Here is a 15172-nt window from a genome sequence, read left to right on the forward strand (position 1 = left end):
TCTCACATATGGCTTAAGCAGAGAAAAATGCATTAATAAATGGAACTCCTTCCAAGAGCTGCAGAAAGGCAGGAAGAGCGCATAACCAGGAAGCTGTAAATTGCTGCTTCTGCCAAGTTCTCCCAGATAAAAACCCTGCTTCAGCCCTAAGGGCCTTAAGGTCTCCCTCTATTTACAGGGAAGATAAACTCCTCCCCAAATGTCCCAATAGGTTCTGGAGAGAGTTGCCAAAACTAGCCCCTCTGCACTATGGGTTTTGTTAGATTGTGCATCTGCTTTCTTTCCTGCAGTTCTCCTGCTAGGGTGGTGCTGAAAGGGTTTTAAATGATATCACTATGGTTAAATTATATTACTTCAGTTGGGACCTCGCCAACTAACATTTGTGTAGGAGTGCAAGTGGCTTAGAAGCCAAAACCAACTTGCATTGACCATGCCCTTCTTCAAGGGATTTAAGCAATTCCCAGCAGGGACCTAAATCATTATAACACTTCTAGAATTTGGTTAGGGATCAGACAGTAGTTTCCTAAAATGGACAGCCACATTAAAGCCTAGCTAAGCCAGCTAGGAGCACCAAACACCTTTGTATTTGGGAAGCGCCATGGCCTAGTGGAAAGAACATGGGCTTGGGAGTGAGAGGATCTGGGTTCTAATCCCGGCCCCACCTCTTACCTGCTGTGTGACTTTGGGCAGATCACTTAGCTTCTCTGTACCCCAGTTTTTTCTTCTGCTAAATGGGGATTCAATACCTGTTCTCCCTCCTACTTAGACTATGAGTCCCATGTGGGGCCTGATTATCTTGTATCTATTGTAAGTGCTTAAAAACCACATTATTATTATAATTATTGTTAGATTACTATCCTCCTAAAGAAGTGATGTATATAGTTAAAACCTCACTAAGTTGAATGAAAAAAAGGGGGTAAAGGGGTGTCCAATCTGAACAGTGAATACTCAGAATAGTAGGGAATTTTAATATAGTAATGTGAACGTGTAATTATATGTGGATATGCATACATGCGTTAATTTTAGATTAAACATTTTGGTGTTTGTATTAATCTTTTCTTTCTTTCAATTGTCAAATCTGCCTACTGAAGCCGAAAGTTCTTTTGCTGTCCCACTGCTATATCTTCTGCTTAATTTTTGTCATTGGTCACTTAACTAAGGCTTTGTTAATCACAAGGTAGATTAAATATTTCCTTTGGCAATAGTACAAAGGGAGCAAAGGAAGAAAGCAGGAAGCAAAAACATATCCAGATTATCAGGAATTCCAGATTAGTGGAATCTAAATTGAAGACATTTTACTTAATCATACATTCTAGTGTGTGGGTGTCTTCTAAGAGACACAGCTCATTAAGAAAGGAAACAGCTAGGTTATGAAACTGTTTTGAGAGATTGTGATAATTAAAAATCTTCCTTGTTAGTCTTCCTACTAAATTATATCCTTAAAAGTTATCTTGATGATTACCAATGAGTTCTGTTGACCATTGTTCCTCAAATATTTTAAATATTTACAATTTCTGTAAACCAGCTCCTTTCATATTCCAGGTTTGGGTTAAAGAGAGAACTTGAGAAAAACGATGAGAGGGCAAGAGAAACCGAGACTGAGAACAAGTGAGAGAGAAATGCAGAAAGACACACAGAGAACATGAGGGAGGGAGAATTAAACCCAAAGTCAGAGAGAAATACACAGAGGCAGAAAATGTGAGACAGATACCTCCACTGCCAGCCCGAATTATCATAATTCTGACATTCCCTCCAAACCCACTGAATTAAACTTTTTGCCGCAGATTGCAGAACTCTACTTGCAAGGGATAAAAAAAAATCACTATTCATTCAATCGTATTTATTGAGCAATTACTGTGTGCAGAGCACTGTACTAATGGCTTGGAAAGTACAAATCCACTTGGGGTGCATAGCCCTCTCTAAGGGCAGGGGCTTTTCACTTGGAAGCACCAATCCCCCTGACCCCCACTACAAACTATTATACTGAAGACAGTGTAAAATGTACTTTGTGCATTAGCAAAGTGAGAATTAAGAAGTCTCTGAGTATGCCTCTGTGTGTGTGTGTATGTATGTGTTTTAAACAAACCATTCCTGCTTTCTCCAGCAAAAAACAAAACCCCTTTTACTTTTTAACATTCCTAGAGGTGATTTTCTTAAAACCAACACTAAATGATGTCAGCTCTATCCCACATATCTTCATTTACAGAAAATTTTGGTCTTATAATTTTATGAGCATTTCATAGGATTCTTAGATCCCACTATCTAAATGCATCCTTAAAAAGGTAGTCTAAAAAATACAAAAATAAACAAAACAATGTGTGTTGTGGGGGCGGGGTCTTCCATAGCTTTAGATGATTTCTGAAGCTATAGAAGTTGCAAAATACGTATATCATCAAATGCCAACAATCCCAACTCCCATTACAGCCACTGAGATCAAAATGTAGCACAGACATTAATATGATTTCAATTCTATTCTTAAACATATTTTCATACCAGGGAACAAAGACAGTTCTTTGGGAAAGAGGAAAAAACCACAATTTTAAAGCTTCAAGAAGAGGCTCCAGCATGCATCCTTTTCTGAGCTGCCCTATATTACCATCTTGAGCATCGATATAAAAGAATTTTTAGTGAAGCAAAGTATGAACACTATTTAAAGAAAGCTCAAAGGTCTTGGTATAAGTTGGTAACAGCCATGAACCTTTGTAACTATTTTTGAAGTTTGCCAACTGTTGTCTTTACAGAGTTATCAGAGCAGATTTTTCCATTAAAAATGCATTCTTCTGAGCTTGAAATAAGACCCTGCCAATTTTCCTACCCTTGTGAAGGATTCCAAGGACAGTGAGTGGATTAGGGAGCCTGGGGAGGCTGACAACCTAAAATAACAGCATTCTTTTTGAAGGCTACACCACAATAACTTTTAATATTTTTAAATGATTATCCTGCAATGACAATTTTGTCACGTTAAGTTATTGGCGGCAAATCTTGATATCATTAAGGACAACAGCACTTTGAATGCTAACTTTTCATGAAAATACAGTGGAATTTCACCTAAATCATTGTCTAGGAAATGTAACTCTCTCTAAGAAAAAAAATTCACCTTCACTGACATTCCAGCAGAGAATTTAAAGCACTGCTCTGCTCGTCTCTAGACTATAAGCTCATGATGGGCAGGGCATGTGTCAGCTAATTCTGTTGTACTTGCACTTTCCCAATCATTTAGTACAGTGCTCTGCACAGAGTAAGCACTCAATAAATGACTGATAGATAAAGGCAGCAGGTGGACTTTGGAACAGCAATGTCCACCCACTACCCTCTAGAAGGAGCTTGAGGTGCTAGTTGCAATGATAGAATTCTGACAGAGGAAGTTCACTAAATAAATGTGAAATCTAGATGTATCAAAATGTCACAGTTCGTAAAGGGTAAGATTTAATTTAACAGAAATAGTAAAACGTGACTAGACGTTTACCCATTTGCTCATAAGTATGACACGGGATGGTAAATGTTCTATTCAACTGTTAAGCTAGTATTCAAATAAGCTAAGTTCACAAAAATACATATGCTATTTCTAGGTTGTAATACTGTTTCTTGTTTGTTTGATGCTACTTGTTGAGTGTCTGTTGTGTGTCCAGCACTGTTCTAGGCACTGGGGAACAGGCAGGTTTATCAGGTTGGTGGTAGCCGTCATGGGAAAGAGCACGGGTTTGGGAGTCAGAGGTTGTGGGCTTTGGTCCCGGCTCCACCACTTGTCAGCTGTGTGACTTTGGGCAAGTTACTTAACTTCTCTGTGCCTCAGTTACCTCATCTGTAAAATGGGGATTAAGACTGTGAACCTCACCAGGGAGAACGTGATTTCCTTGTATCTAGCCCAGCGCTTTGCACATAGTGAGCGCTTAACAAATACCATTATTATTATTATTACTATTTTCATTTCTCCTATCTACCAACTTCATTGAAGTTTCTTTTTATTTTTCTTCTATGTCCATCAGGAAATGATGTAGCACAGAATGGATTCTTGGGCACTTGATAGCTGAATATTTTGATAGTCTTCAAATAGGCTAGCTTAGAAAAAGTAAAACTAAAATTGCCCATGTACTTGAAGATTCTTCTGACCACAATTTAGCTGCAATAGTACTCCCTGAATCCCTGGCTATCTATTTAATCACACAGACTAAATATAGAGAAGTAGAGTGGCTCAATGGCAAGAGCACGGACTTGGGAGTCAGAGGTCACGGGTTCAAATTCCGCTCCACCAGCTGTCAGCTGTATGACTTTGGGCAAGTTACTTAACTTCTCTGTGCCTCTGTCACCTCATCTGTAAAATGGGGATTAAGACTGTGAGCCCCACGTGGGACAACCTGATCACCTTGTATCCTCCCCAGCGCTTAGAACAGTGCTTTGCAAATAGTAAGTGCTTAACAAACACCATTGTTATTATTATTATTCTTATATTATATAGCCAATATTCTCAAGTTATATTTATAGTTGCACCATATTGTGTTTAGGGCAATTGAAAGAAGAATTTTGTTTCCCTCAATCACCTAATATTTCCAAATTTTCAATTGCTATAATTAAATATTGCAATTGGGTCAGGAAAATCCTGAATGCCTAAGTGTCTTCCAGTTCTATGATAGCAAATAAGCTTATAAAAGGCTAGGCCTAGTTCATTTAACAGGCAGATGTCTAAATCAGAAACCCAAAAACAGAATGTTCTAGCAGTTGTCTTGACTGCCGACTGAAAAACACTTCCCTGTAGCAGGCTCACATTTTGAAAGAGTCTAGCAAGTGACAGAGGGACCACTTTAGATCAGGTAAAATGAATGATATTTACTACATTTTGACACTGGAGAAAGGAGCTTGTCGAGTTTGAAAAATGGAGCTGGTAGCTAAGCAAAAAGGAATGAGATATGACCCAGGGAAAAATGGCAAAAATCAATGAGTGAGTGAAAATGTGCCAATCTCAGAAATAAGCTCCAATATTCTGCCTACGCACCATTCAGTTGTCCATCTGCATGATGCCCTGTGTTTGGAATACATGGTAAAGCATTTATAGTGGGATTTCAGTAAAAACAAGGTTTAAAAGTAAATTGCCAAATGACAGTTAGTATATTGACTCACCACATCAAAGGCAGTGAATACATGGCAGTAGTGGTGATTAGACTTCAAATCTTTAGTGATATAAGCAAACGTTGAGAGGTCTTCAGGGTCCTGAGCAGCACAGGAGATGTTACGAATTTCATGCTCAGCAATTATGTTCTGGAAAAAATTATACAATTGCCACTTTTTCTTTCCAAATCAGGAGGAGGAATATATGCATATCATGGTAAAACAGGCACTTTAGACTGTAGTCTTTTTTGCTAAAATATTTCAAAGCAACAGCATCAAATACAGTTTGATCAACCCAAAGCAAAAAGAGATGCCAGATTGAAGGAGGATGCTCTCTAATTTGATAAACTTGCTAATTGGAGAAAGTTACTTAAAAATACCCACTTTTCCAAGCTTAGACTATCTTTTAAGGGCATCATTTCAGCAGCATGCATTTCCATAACTTTGAGAAACACATTTACGTCATTACATTCCATAGGCAAACTAAGAAAATATGACAATGTACTTAATATGTCAAACATTTAATTTCTATTACCTAGTTTATGTTTTTCACACCTGTCATAATAAACATATCTCAGCTCTTCTTGTAAAAAGGATTGCAAAAATATACCCTGAACTTCAAATATCCACTGATGCCTAGAACTGCATAAAAATATGTCTCAAAATCACCAGGAGCCATTTAATGCACCACAGACATTTAATATCCACATGCTACTAGAAGTAATTATAGAATTAATGTTAAAAACATGAACAAGGCATTGCCCCCTTCCTTAGAACAGTCTGAAGTTAATTGTGACATATGCAAAACTATTACCAAAAATAGCTAGGATTAAAATTAGCTCCTAATAAAAATATCAATTTTACACATTAGACTTTCTACAGTATAAAATTTGATTACTTTGTTGACAGGCATTTGAGCATAAGATGCTAAAAGTGTGGTAACTGCCCAGATTTTCAAATGCTTGTAATCATTTGTAAACAAATGATATGCAATTACATCCTTCCACACTTTATCATTAGCAAACTATGACCATCTTGATCTGATTACCTCGGCGGGGACTAGCTCATCACATGCTATATAGAGAAGGTCTTCCTTCATAAGAGGTGCCAATAGTCAAATTGGCACTTTACTCATTAAAGAACACTGAACAAAAACTAAGAGAAACACATTCTTGGGGAATTGGATTGTTAATTGCAGTGAAAATTCCCCTGCTATTTTTATGAACAGGCCTCTTCCCATTACTAAATTTCCAGAGTAAGATTTGTGGAACATTGTTTCTGCATTATACGTTCAAATTGTAGTTCTAAAATTTCCCTTGAGAATGGCGCACATTCCCCTGGGGAACTAATCAGAAAAGTTTAAGTTCGACTTTAATGGCAGAGGAAGAGAGAGGTACAGTTAGGATATTTATATATATAACCAAGAGTCAATTTTCAGCCGTCTTCACTCATTTTTGATGGATCTAAAAATGGTAGCCAACAACTGTCAAAAGACAGCATTTTGTGCATATGAAAAGTAACTGTCTGTGCAATGGATGAGCATGAAACAGAGGACTGGTGAAAATCGACACTTCTGTGATTGTCAGCCTGCTATTTATTGGGATCCAATTGTATTAAGGATTAAAGTTGCTCCCTTTCTATTTAAAATCCATAACTGAATAAAGTGGGAATAAGTTTCTTCTGGCTTTGCATGGCGGACTGATTTACCTCCCTCTCAGCAAGGCTGGATTTCCCTCCAGGAAAATTAAAAAAAAAAATCCTATAGAAAATTATTTTAGAGCCCATCCTCCTCCCTTAAATTGTAAATTCCTTAAGTTAGGTATCTTGTTAGACTGTGAGTCACATGGCAGATTATCTTCTTTTCCCTGGTTTTAACTCACTTTACACCTGGGAAATTTGCTAAAAGTCATTCTTTCCCTCTAGATATTTGGACCGGCAGATTGTTCTATCCTGTCACAAGTACTGTTTCAATGCTGATACACTTCTTAATTGTGGGATTTCACAATTTTAATATCCATGGCTCATAGGCTCATAGGTGATGTACGTAAACCACTCAAGAAGCCTGATGTTGCAGTTGTAATGGATCTGTTTTCCACGCAAGACCTTCAGTTTGGGGTGCTGCTGCTTTCAAAGCCATTGCTTCTCATCATCCATGATCTTTAAATTTCCATTTATCAACTTTTCCCCAATATATATGCAATAAAATGCAAACACTATATACTCAACAATGTAAAGAGTTATTGATTTAATAAAAAAAATTTTCATTTATTAGGGCCCAACTAGAGATGAATTACTCTAAAAATGAAACATGAATTATTTTTCTAGTAGTGAGTTATAGTTACAAGACTAAAAAAAGGGGCAATCAAACCTTTCCCTCTATGTTTATTTAAACTTGATTTCCAGAAATAAAAATGTGTTGTGATTTGGAGTCCCGTTATTCCAAATCCCCTAATATTAGTTACCTTCCATATTTAGGTGATACAGAATCACTGATATTTAGAATTTGTCATGCTCATAATACTTTAGTCATAACTGCACTTTTTAAATGGATGGAACTGTGTGGGGAGTGTTATTCTGCCAATACATTTTCTTGAGTGAAACTAACCAAAATACATGGGACACACACTTTTGTTCTGCCTCTTTTGGGTCATCTTCAAAAGGAGTAAGACCTTAAAATATATACACATTTTTACACTATGTAGCAGTATGGGAATCTTATTCATAGTAAGAACACTTCCAAAAAGCCTACAATTCAAATTTCCTTAGAGGGAAATGTAGGAGTTTGGTGAACAAAACAAACCATATGGGAAGAGCTATTTGGTAATTACATGAAATTTGGGATGAAAAACGTTCCAGGGGTTTTTCCTCTTCCTACAAATTAGACTGCCTTGAGGGAAGGAAAATATAGTCACAGATGTATTTATATACACACATTCATATGTGTATATATGTACATATATAGATGTTTGTACATTGTTCCATTATCCTTCCCTCTAACCAAAGAAATCCGTTATAGGTTACTCAGAAATCTGCAAATGATGCTTCACAATTCTAGGGCAGGAGAGTGATAGGGAAGATAGAATGGTAGTGGTGACACAGAATGATAGTGGTGATGGAGTCTGGAGAAAAGTATTAAGGAAAGGTGGAAGGATAGAAGCATTGCCTCCTTTTGGCATCTTTATAGCATTCCCACATCAAACAGAAAACCCCAAAGAGTAAACAAACAATGCAAACCCAGCTTGCTGAGTGTGGGAAGAAGGGGGATGGAAGAATGTATAGGAGCTTGGGACTTTAATTCCTAACTCTATTTGGCATTTCTTTTCATGGCCTCTACATCAGAGGTACTCCTCAAGTGTATGTCCTGCCATTACACATACCTTATTCGTTGCATCGATAAATTTGACTCCTTTGTAAGAGACTGAGAGAACAATAGTCGGGACTTTCTTCATTTGCTCTGTAGATTTCTGAAATTAAAATTAGAAAGCTGTTAAAAATAGTTTGTGTTGCATAGCAACCAAAATATTTTTTTTTCCTTTTGAAAGATAAATGAGCTAAAGTTTGAAAAAATGCACTCACAAACTCTAATTTCAAACAGGTCTCCTCTTGAACTTGGTTATGCTTTGTGCTTATGAAAATACCTGTCTTGCACTCTGACATTTTTCAAGAGTCATGTTCTAATTCATGTGGGAGACAGAATACACAACTCACTTTTTCTGACACTAAAGAAATGCATTAGGTGTTTGCCTCCTACAGCAACTTGAAAACAACCTGTTCCTAGGACTTTTCCAGGCCACTTCAGATTCTCCTAGAATGAGTGGCATTAAAAACACACTATTCTTTTTCTCTAGTCATTTTATTCATTTAGGTCTGAACACATATTCAGTGCTAGAGATTGGACATGCTGCAACCTAAGTTTTGTAAAACCCAATCAAGACTTAAAAAACAAAAAAACCCAAGAAACTTGAATGCTAAATGCTGCCCTTGATGGGGTCTCTTTGTATCCACGTAAAATGCAATTGGGATCAATAATCACACTTTCTCTCTCTCGATTCATCTATCCATGTGTGCAGGTGGGCCTGAAATCCATTCCATATATGGTGAGAGAGATGGTTGTGCCTGAGGTACCCATGTTTCTGCCACAGTTTGTAATGTCTCCTGACAACCTTATTCTCTCAGAACCTCTGCTCAAGGGGAGCAGCCCCTGATTACGTCCTGTCAAGTGTGTCTATTTCCTTCTGTTGCTACCTAGCAATCCACCATTTTATCTGTTTGGTGCTGTACCTCTCCTATCCATTGTTTTGTCTTCCCTGCTAATGTCTGCTCCTTTGCAGCTCATCACAGAGTTGGCTGTGTGGACATTATGCTCAACTCTAGTCTCTGTGATAGCTCGGCTCAGTAGTAACACATTGTCTTCATGTTGTGAACTGTAAGCTCGTTGTGGGCAGGGTCTGTGTCTACCAACTCTTATATTTTACTCTCCCCAGTGCAGTGCTCCACACATAGTAAGCACTCAATAAAAAAAACACCAAATGATTGTTTGTTTTCCAGGATTTCCATGTTGGCAACTCTTTTGTGCCACTTAATGCTGAGTATGCCTCATAGGTGAAGTTGACAAAACTGCTTAAAAAGCTGATGTGCCTTTTGTGATTGTTCCTGGACTCAATAGTTATTGAGAAGGATGGAGCCTTTTTTCTACATTATGAACCTTGGCATAGACACATCTTTCTGCCTCTCCACTGACATCTTGGTTGACTTAAGTTAGAAAAAAAGTGTGGAACAAAGAAACAAGTTGGGATTTTAGTAGACCAAATCTGATTTTGGTTGCATTTAATGTACTAACTCAACATTTTCTGGGGTGTTTTTCTGTAAGTTTCTGCATTACTATTTCTTCTAATATGTTTTTAAATAGAACAAAAATTCATCTTTATATTCCTTGTGCTCAAGGATTGTCATTTATATTTTCTTGTTTCTTTGTCAACACTTCCACTTTGGCAGGAAATGTGCTGGGCCTCATCTTCGATCGTGGGAGATGTGTTCAGGGCATACTTGAAATGTTGTGGTTGCTGGATTCCCTCCTTAGTTACAATGCGATTGTAGAAGCTGAACTCTTCAGCAGGCTGTTATTCCATTAATAGTATCTCTTGAGCACCTGCTTTGTGCAGAGTACTCACCTACATGCTCTGGTTTCTTTAGTGATGAGTATTACAAACATTAGATTGTAAGCTCCTTGAAGGCAGGGATCACGTCTTTGTCATCCGCGCCCCAAATACAGTGCTTAACTCTCAGGAGGAATTCAATAAATATTAATGATTGGGAGAAAGAAGAGGAGGCAGAGAAGAGGAAGAAGAAAAAATGCTTTGTTTGGTAGTGGTCTATTCAGCCTTGGGACTCTGTCCCTGATTATGTATGTTCACTAACTTGAGATGCATGTTTGTAACCTATCAATAGGGAAAGGCTCTGATGTCCTTGCCTATTCTCCATTTCTTAGACCACGGAATGATTTTACTTTATGCCAATTCCTCAGCTAAATTTTTAACTTCTCCTCATGTGTTTTCATTAGCATTTATACTGCCAGTATGGAAATCCATTTCACACATCTGTTATGTTGTATTCTCTCAACCACTTAGTACACTGCTCAATAAATACGACTGATTGATTGATCTGTTCAGTGTTTTTCCTAACTCACTATTTACTAAGTCTCCTTGATTTCACTATAGGCCTACTCGATTTTGAGTCCACTTCTTTCCCCAATCTTTTTTTCTTCATTAACTTCCCCTTGTCTACACCCCTAAAATTGCAAAGAAGAACCTACCTGACAATTAGCCTTGGATTTTCCAGGTAAAATAGATGGGATGTAATAAAAGAGAAAATATATGAAAAGTTGAAAAAAAAACCTTTAAATTCACCAACCACAACAAATTATTGAAAATAAGTTTTGCCAGAAGATGGAAAAGACTTTAATGATGCACTCTGAGATCCAGCGAAAAGCATTTTCATTTTTTAAAAATACTGCACGTTTTCATAGACCTTGTCTTTCCTGTTAGGATATTTCTTGGGCATTTACTATATGCCAATCACTGTACTAAACACTAAGACAATTGCAAGACAATCAGAACAGACCAATCCCTATCCCATAAGGAGATCCCAATCCAAGAGCCAATAAGAGCAGATACAAATGAGGAAACAGGTTCAGAGAGATTAAAATAACGCAGCAGGGAAACAGCAGAGTTGCAATTAGAACGCGGATCTTCTAACTCCAGCCCTTTCCACTAGGTCACGCTGCCTCTTTTATTCAATTTACCTCCCCTTTCTCCCCTCATCACCCTTCCCCATTTAACTACATGGGAATCTCTATCTTTGCAATTTCTGACTATGAAGGGCATATATTAATAACATGAAAAAACGAGGTCTTTCTTGCCTCTGATTTTTTTCCTCTCAAGATTAATTTAAACCATGCAATGTAATTTGAGGAATTCTGTAAATCATTCCGAGAGGTGCCATGAATAAATTTGAAGTAAATTGACTATGATCTTTCTTCTCAACAATTTAAAGTTCTTTATATACTTTACCCATAATTAGGTCCACACGTTTTCTAGCTTTCAGAGGTCCCAAATTCACATTAGACTTTAATAATCTAGATATTAAGGTTAAAACCGCCCCCCCAAAACTATCTTATCTGACCAAAATATCTAGATTACTCAAGCCAATGTGGGGTGAGGTTTCATTAGGCAGCTAATTTGTAGATGCTGAGTCCTAGAGAAAGAAAATGAGGTACAAATGGTAGAGGACCATCATGTTTTATTTACCATTTATAAAAGGCATACTCTGACTAAAAAAATAGCAGCCTCATTATATCCTAATGCATTTCAGTTACTTAAACAAAGTGACTATCACGGTTGAAGGCCAAACAGAGAATAGGGTTTTAAAATTCACAGATCAGAAAAAATGGCATTACAATTTCCTTAAAACTAATCTTTATTGCATCAATAATTATGTGTGCACTGAACCTAATAATCTTCTTAGTACATGCCCTACTTTATGACATGGGCAAAAGGTTTGATATCTCATTTGAATTGTAGTTATTTCATCGATTCCTTTTGGATATTAGGAAAAAGTGGCCATTCATTCCTTGTTTTCAAATTTTGGGCAACCTTAGAAAAGTTTACTCTTTTCTAGAGGCACAAAAATATAGTGTCAAAATATCATGTTTCCCAATGCCAAGAGATTATTTCTGACAAATTGTACCACCACCCTCCATCCAAGGGAAAAAGATGGCCATTTTAATCACGTTCTTTACCTAAGTAGAGCAGGGAAGCAGATAGTCTGGGCATAACTTTCAGTAAGAGAGATGTAGATTATGCGTGAGAAAGAATTTTCAGACCACCAGGCTTATTAAACATGAGTACAGACTAGCAAAATAAATTATGAAATGGATGAGTTCTGCCACACTGTGCATTTTCTTGGTGCATTTTGACTAGAACACTATTGAGGAATAAAGGAACAGCCTTCTGATTGGACATAACGCACTGTGGTTAATGAAGGAATGATTGTGCACCCGCACCAAGCTGTTGATCAAGATACAAGTACCATCATGCAGCATATCACTAACACGAGTTTCTTCAAAACCACCATACCTGCATTACAGGAGAATTACCTGATTGCATTTAAGAATGGAACACAGAGCCACCTTGGAGAGGGGTAGAGCAGCACTGACTGAAAACAGGTTGGACTCGAAACCAATTATCAGTCTTCCTCTCCAGCATTAGTATTGCAAAAGTTTATGTTCCTGGGTCTGAAAACATCTCCGGGATGTTCCCAAGGGTGAGTTGGAGCTTATATCCAGGATTTAGCCATTTAGGTTACCAACTCCTAAGCAAAACAACCAAACCCTAACTATATAGATGAGAGTTTTAGAATGTTCGGCAGATGAAAGAAATAACCTAATGTGGCTTCCAGAGGAGACAACTAAAACTGCTGAAAGTCTCCGATTCATTTGCATTCCTCTAAGTACAGGCTATTTGTACCCCTTTCTCATGATACAATCCTGGGGCTAGAATGACTTAAAAAGTACAGCTAGTCTATCTTCCTCCTTTAAGGAAAGCAGTCATCCTAACAGATCAAACCCTAACTGCTAGTTACCGCTTTGCCCATGGCCTGCTCTACCCACCCTCCCACTGAGCAACAGATGCTCAAGTACCTTTTGAAGCAACTTCCAAATGTTTTCTTAAAACTAATTTTGATGAAGGTTTAAAAAATCATAAAGCGTAGAGATTTTATGAAACTTTAGGGGGAGATGGCAATTATGACAGTGAGGAATCGCTCGAACATACATTTTGTTCTATCAAGATTTCACAAAAAACTGAATGTGACAACACTTTCACTTCAATCATGTGCCAACTGATTAGTACTGTGGCTTCCCACTTATTGCAGAAATCACCATTTTTCTACTTTTAACAGCAAGAGGACATCTGTTCACAAACACACTGTGTTTTGCCAGCCTGATCCTTCTAAAACATGGGCTCTCGCATACCATCAATTGACTTAACCTATCTGCATTTGCTCAGAGAGTCCTTGGATAACTAGTATGGCATATGTTCTATTAACAAAGCCCTTCCTTTCCTTGTTTCCCTGTAGGAGCCCTCTGCTTGAAACAAGGAAGTTATTTCTTCCACAATGACTGAAGTAATCTCAATTTCTTAGACTGAATGTATCAGTACCACCCTTAGAAAACCCAGATCTGATCTAGAGTCTCCAAAGAAATGGGTTGCCAATGGCCCCCTAACTTTAACTATGCTCTTACTAATTTATCATTTCTACTTTAAAATTAACTGGATTTTTTTTGGAAAGAAACAGCCTAGTAACCGAAAGTCTTCTGGTGTCTTGCAGTTATTAAAAAGCACTTTAACATTTCATTAAGTTGAATTAACCCAGGCCACAAAGATGCTTTCTATAATCTGACGGCCTGAATTTTGCAGAAGACCAAATACAAGTTTATAGTTTTCCACTGTTCTTAAATCGTAACTTCGGCCTTTATCTCATTATGTTTATCTTACCTAGAAAGACCCATCTTTGCCATGCAATTAGGCAGTAAAAATTCACAGTTCAATTCAGTCTGGACGTGGTGATTTTCAATGCAACTCCAATAACTGACAAGCTGCACTGGCGCATATCATTTTTAGAGCAGGTTTCCCGTCCTCCTCAGCCCCTCAACTCTCAATCAGAGAATCTCTGAGTGGACTGAACACCTCCAGGGGACAGTATCCTCCTTTGGTCCCACAGATCGTCACTTGTTGGGGAAAGAGATTGCGCTTGCCCCCAACTGCATCCTGGAGATTTTACTCTCCCAAGCACTTAGTACAGCGCTCTGCACACAGTAAATGCTCAGTAAGTATGATTGATTGACTTATGATTGGACACAGCCATTGTTAGAATGGAGCGAGCTGCAGCAACTCAATTTTTTAAAAGAACCCAGGAAGCACCTATCTGGCCACACTTCCAAAGAAGGAAGGTAAAGTTGAACTTTGGGGAGGGGCAAAAATGATGCGACCACAGATGGCACACTATAGATTACTACTGCCTGAAGGATTTGGGTGATCCTGTTTTGGGGTTGCTTTTTTTACTGTTTATTTGTTAAGTGCTTACTATGTGTCCGGCACTATGCTCTGGGCTGGGGTAGATACAAGCTAATCAACTTAGACACAGTCCTTGTCCCACATGGGGTTCACAGTATTAATCCCCATTTTGCAGACAAGGTAACTGAGGCACAGAGAACTGAAGTGACTTGCTCAAGGTCACACAAACGACAAGTGGCAGAGCCGGTATCAGAAACCAAGTCCTCTGACTCCTAGGCCTGTGCTCTATCCACCAGGCCACCCTGCTTCTCACACACACACACTTTCTCCCTCACTTTTCCTCCTGCTTCTTTCTCCCTTGACCATTTCTTTCATTCCGGGTCTTCCTACCAATTCTTCTCTCGTAACAACATATGTTCCACTCACTTGCTCAGGCATTCAGTAACACACACACACACACACACACACACACACACACACACACACACACACAAATT

At 38.1% G+C, this 15172-nt stretch overlaps 1 protein-coding gene across 10 annotated transcripts in view; it reads right to left on the reverse strand.

The window, feature by feature from the left end:
- ANKS1B (ankyrin repeat and sterile alpha motif domain containing 1B) overlaps nucleotides 1-15172 on the reverse strand; it is a 624779-nt gene that overhangs the window by 14854 nt on the left and 594753 nt on the right. For 9 of the 10 annotated variants that reach the window (XM_038756218.1, XM_038756216.1, XM_038756215.1 and 6 more), the window contains 3 exons: nucleotides 10916-10927; nucleotides 8481-8567; nucleotides 5116-5253 (listed from right to left, as the gene is read on the reverse strand). In XM_038756218.1, the coding sequence (XP_038612146.1) occupies nucleotides 5116-5253; nucleotides 8481-8567; nucleotides 10916-10927 (237 nt within the window). The remainder of the gene's footprint in view (nucleotides 1-5115; nucleotides 5254-8480; nucleotides 8568-10915; nucleotides 10928-15172) is intronic. The other variant, XM_038756217.1, reaches the window with a different exon arrangement.

Source organism: Tachyglossus aculeatus, chromosome 14, assembly GCF_015852505.1.
Source record: "Tachyglossus aculeatus isolate mTacAcu1 chromosome 14, mTacAcu1.pri, whole genome shotgun sequence".
Lineage (NCBI taxonomy): Eukaryota > Metazoa > Chordata > Mammalia > Monotremata > Tachyglossidae > Tachyglossus > Tachyglossus aculeatus.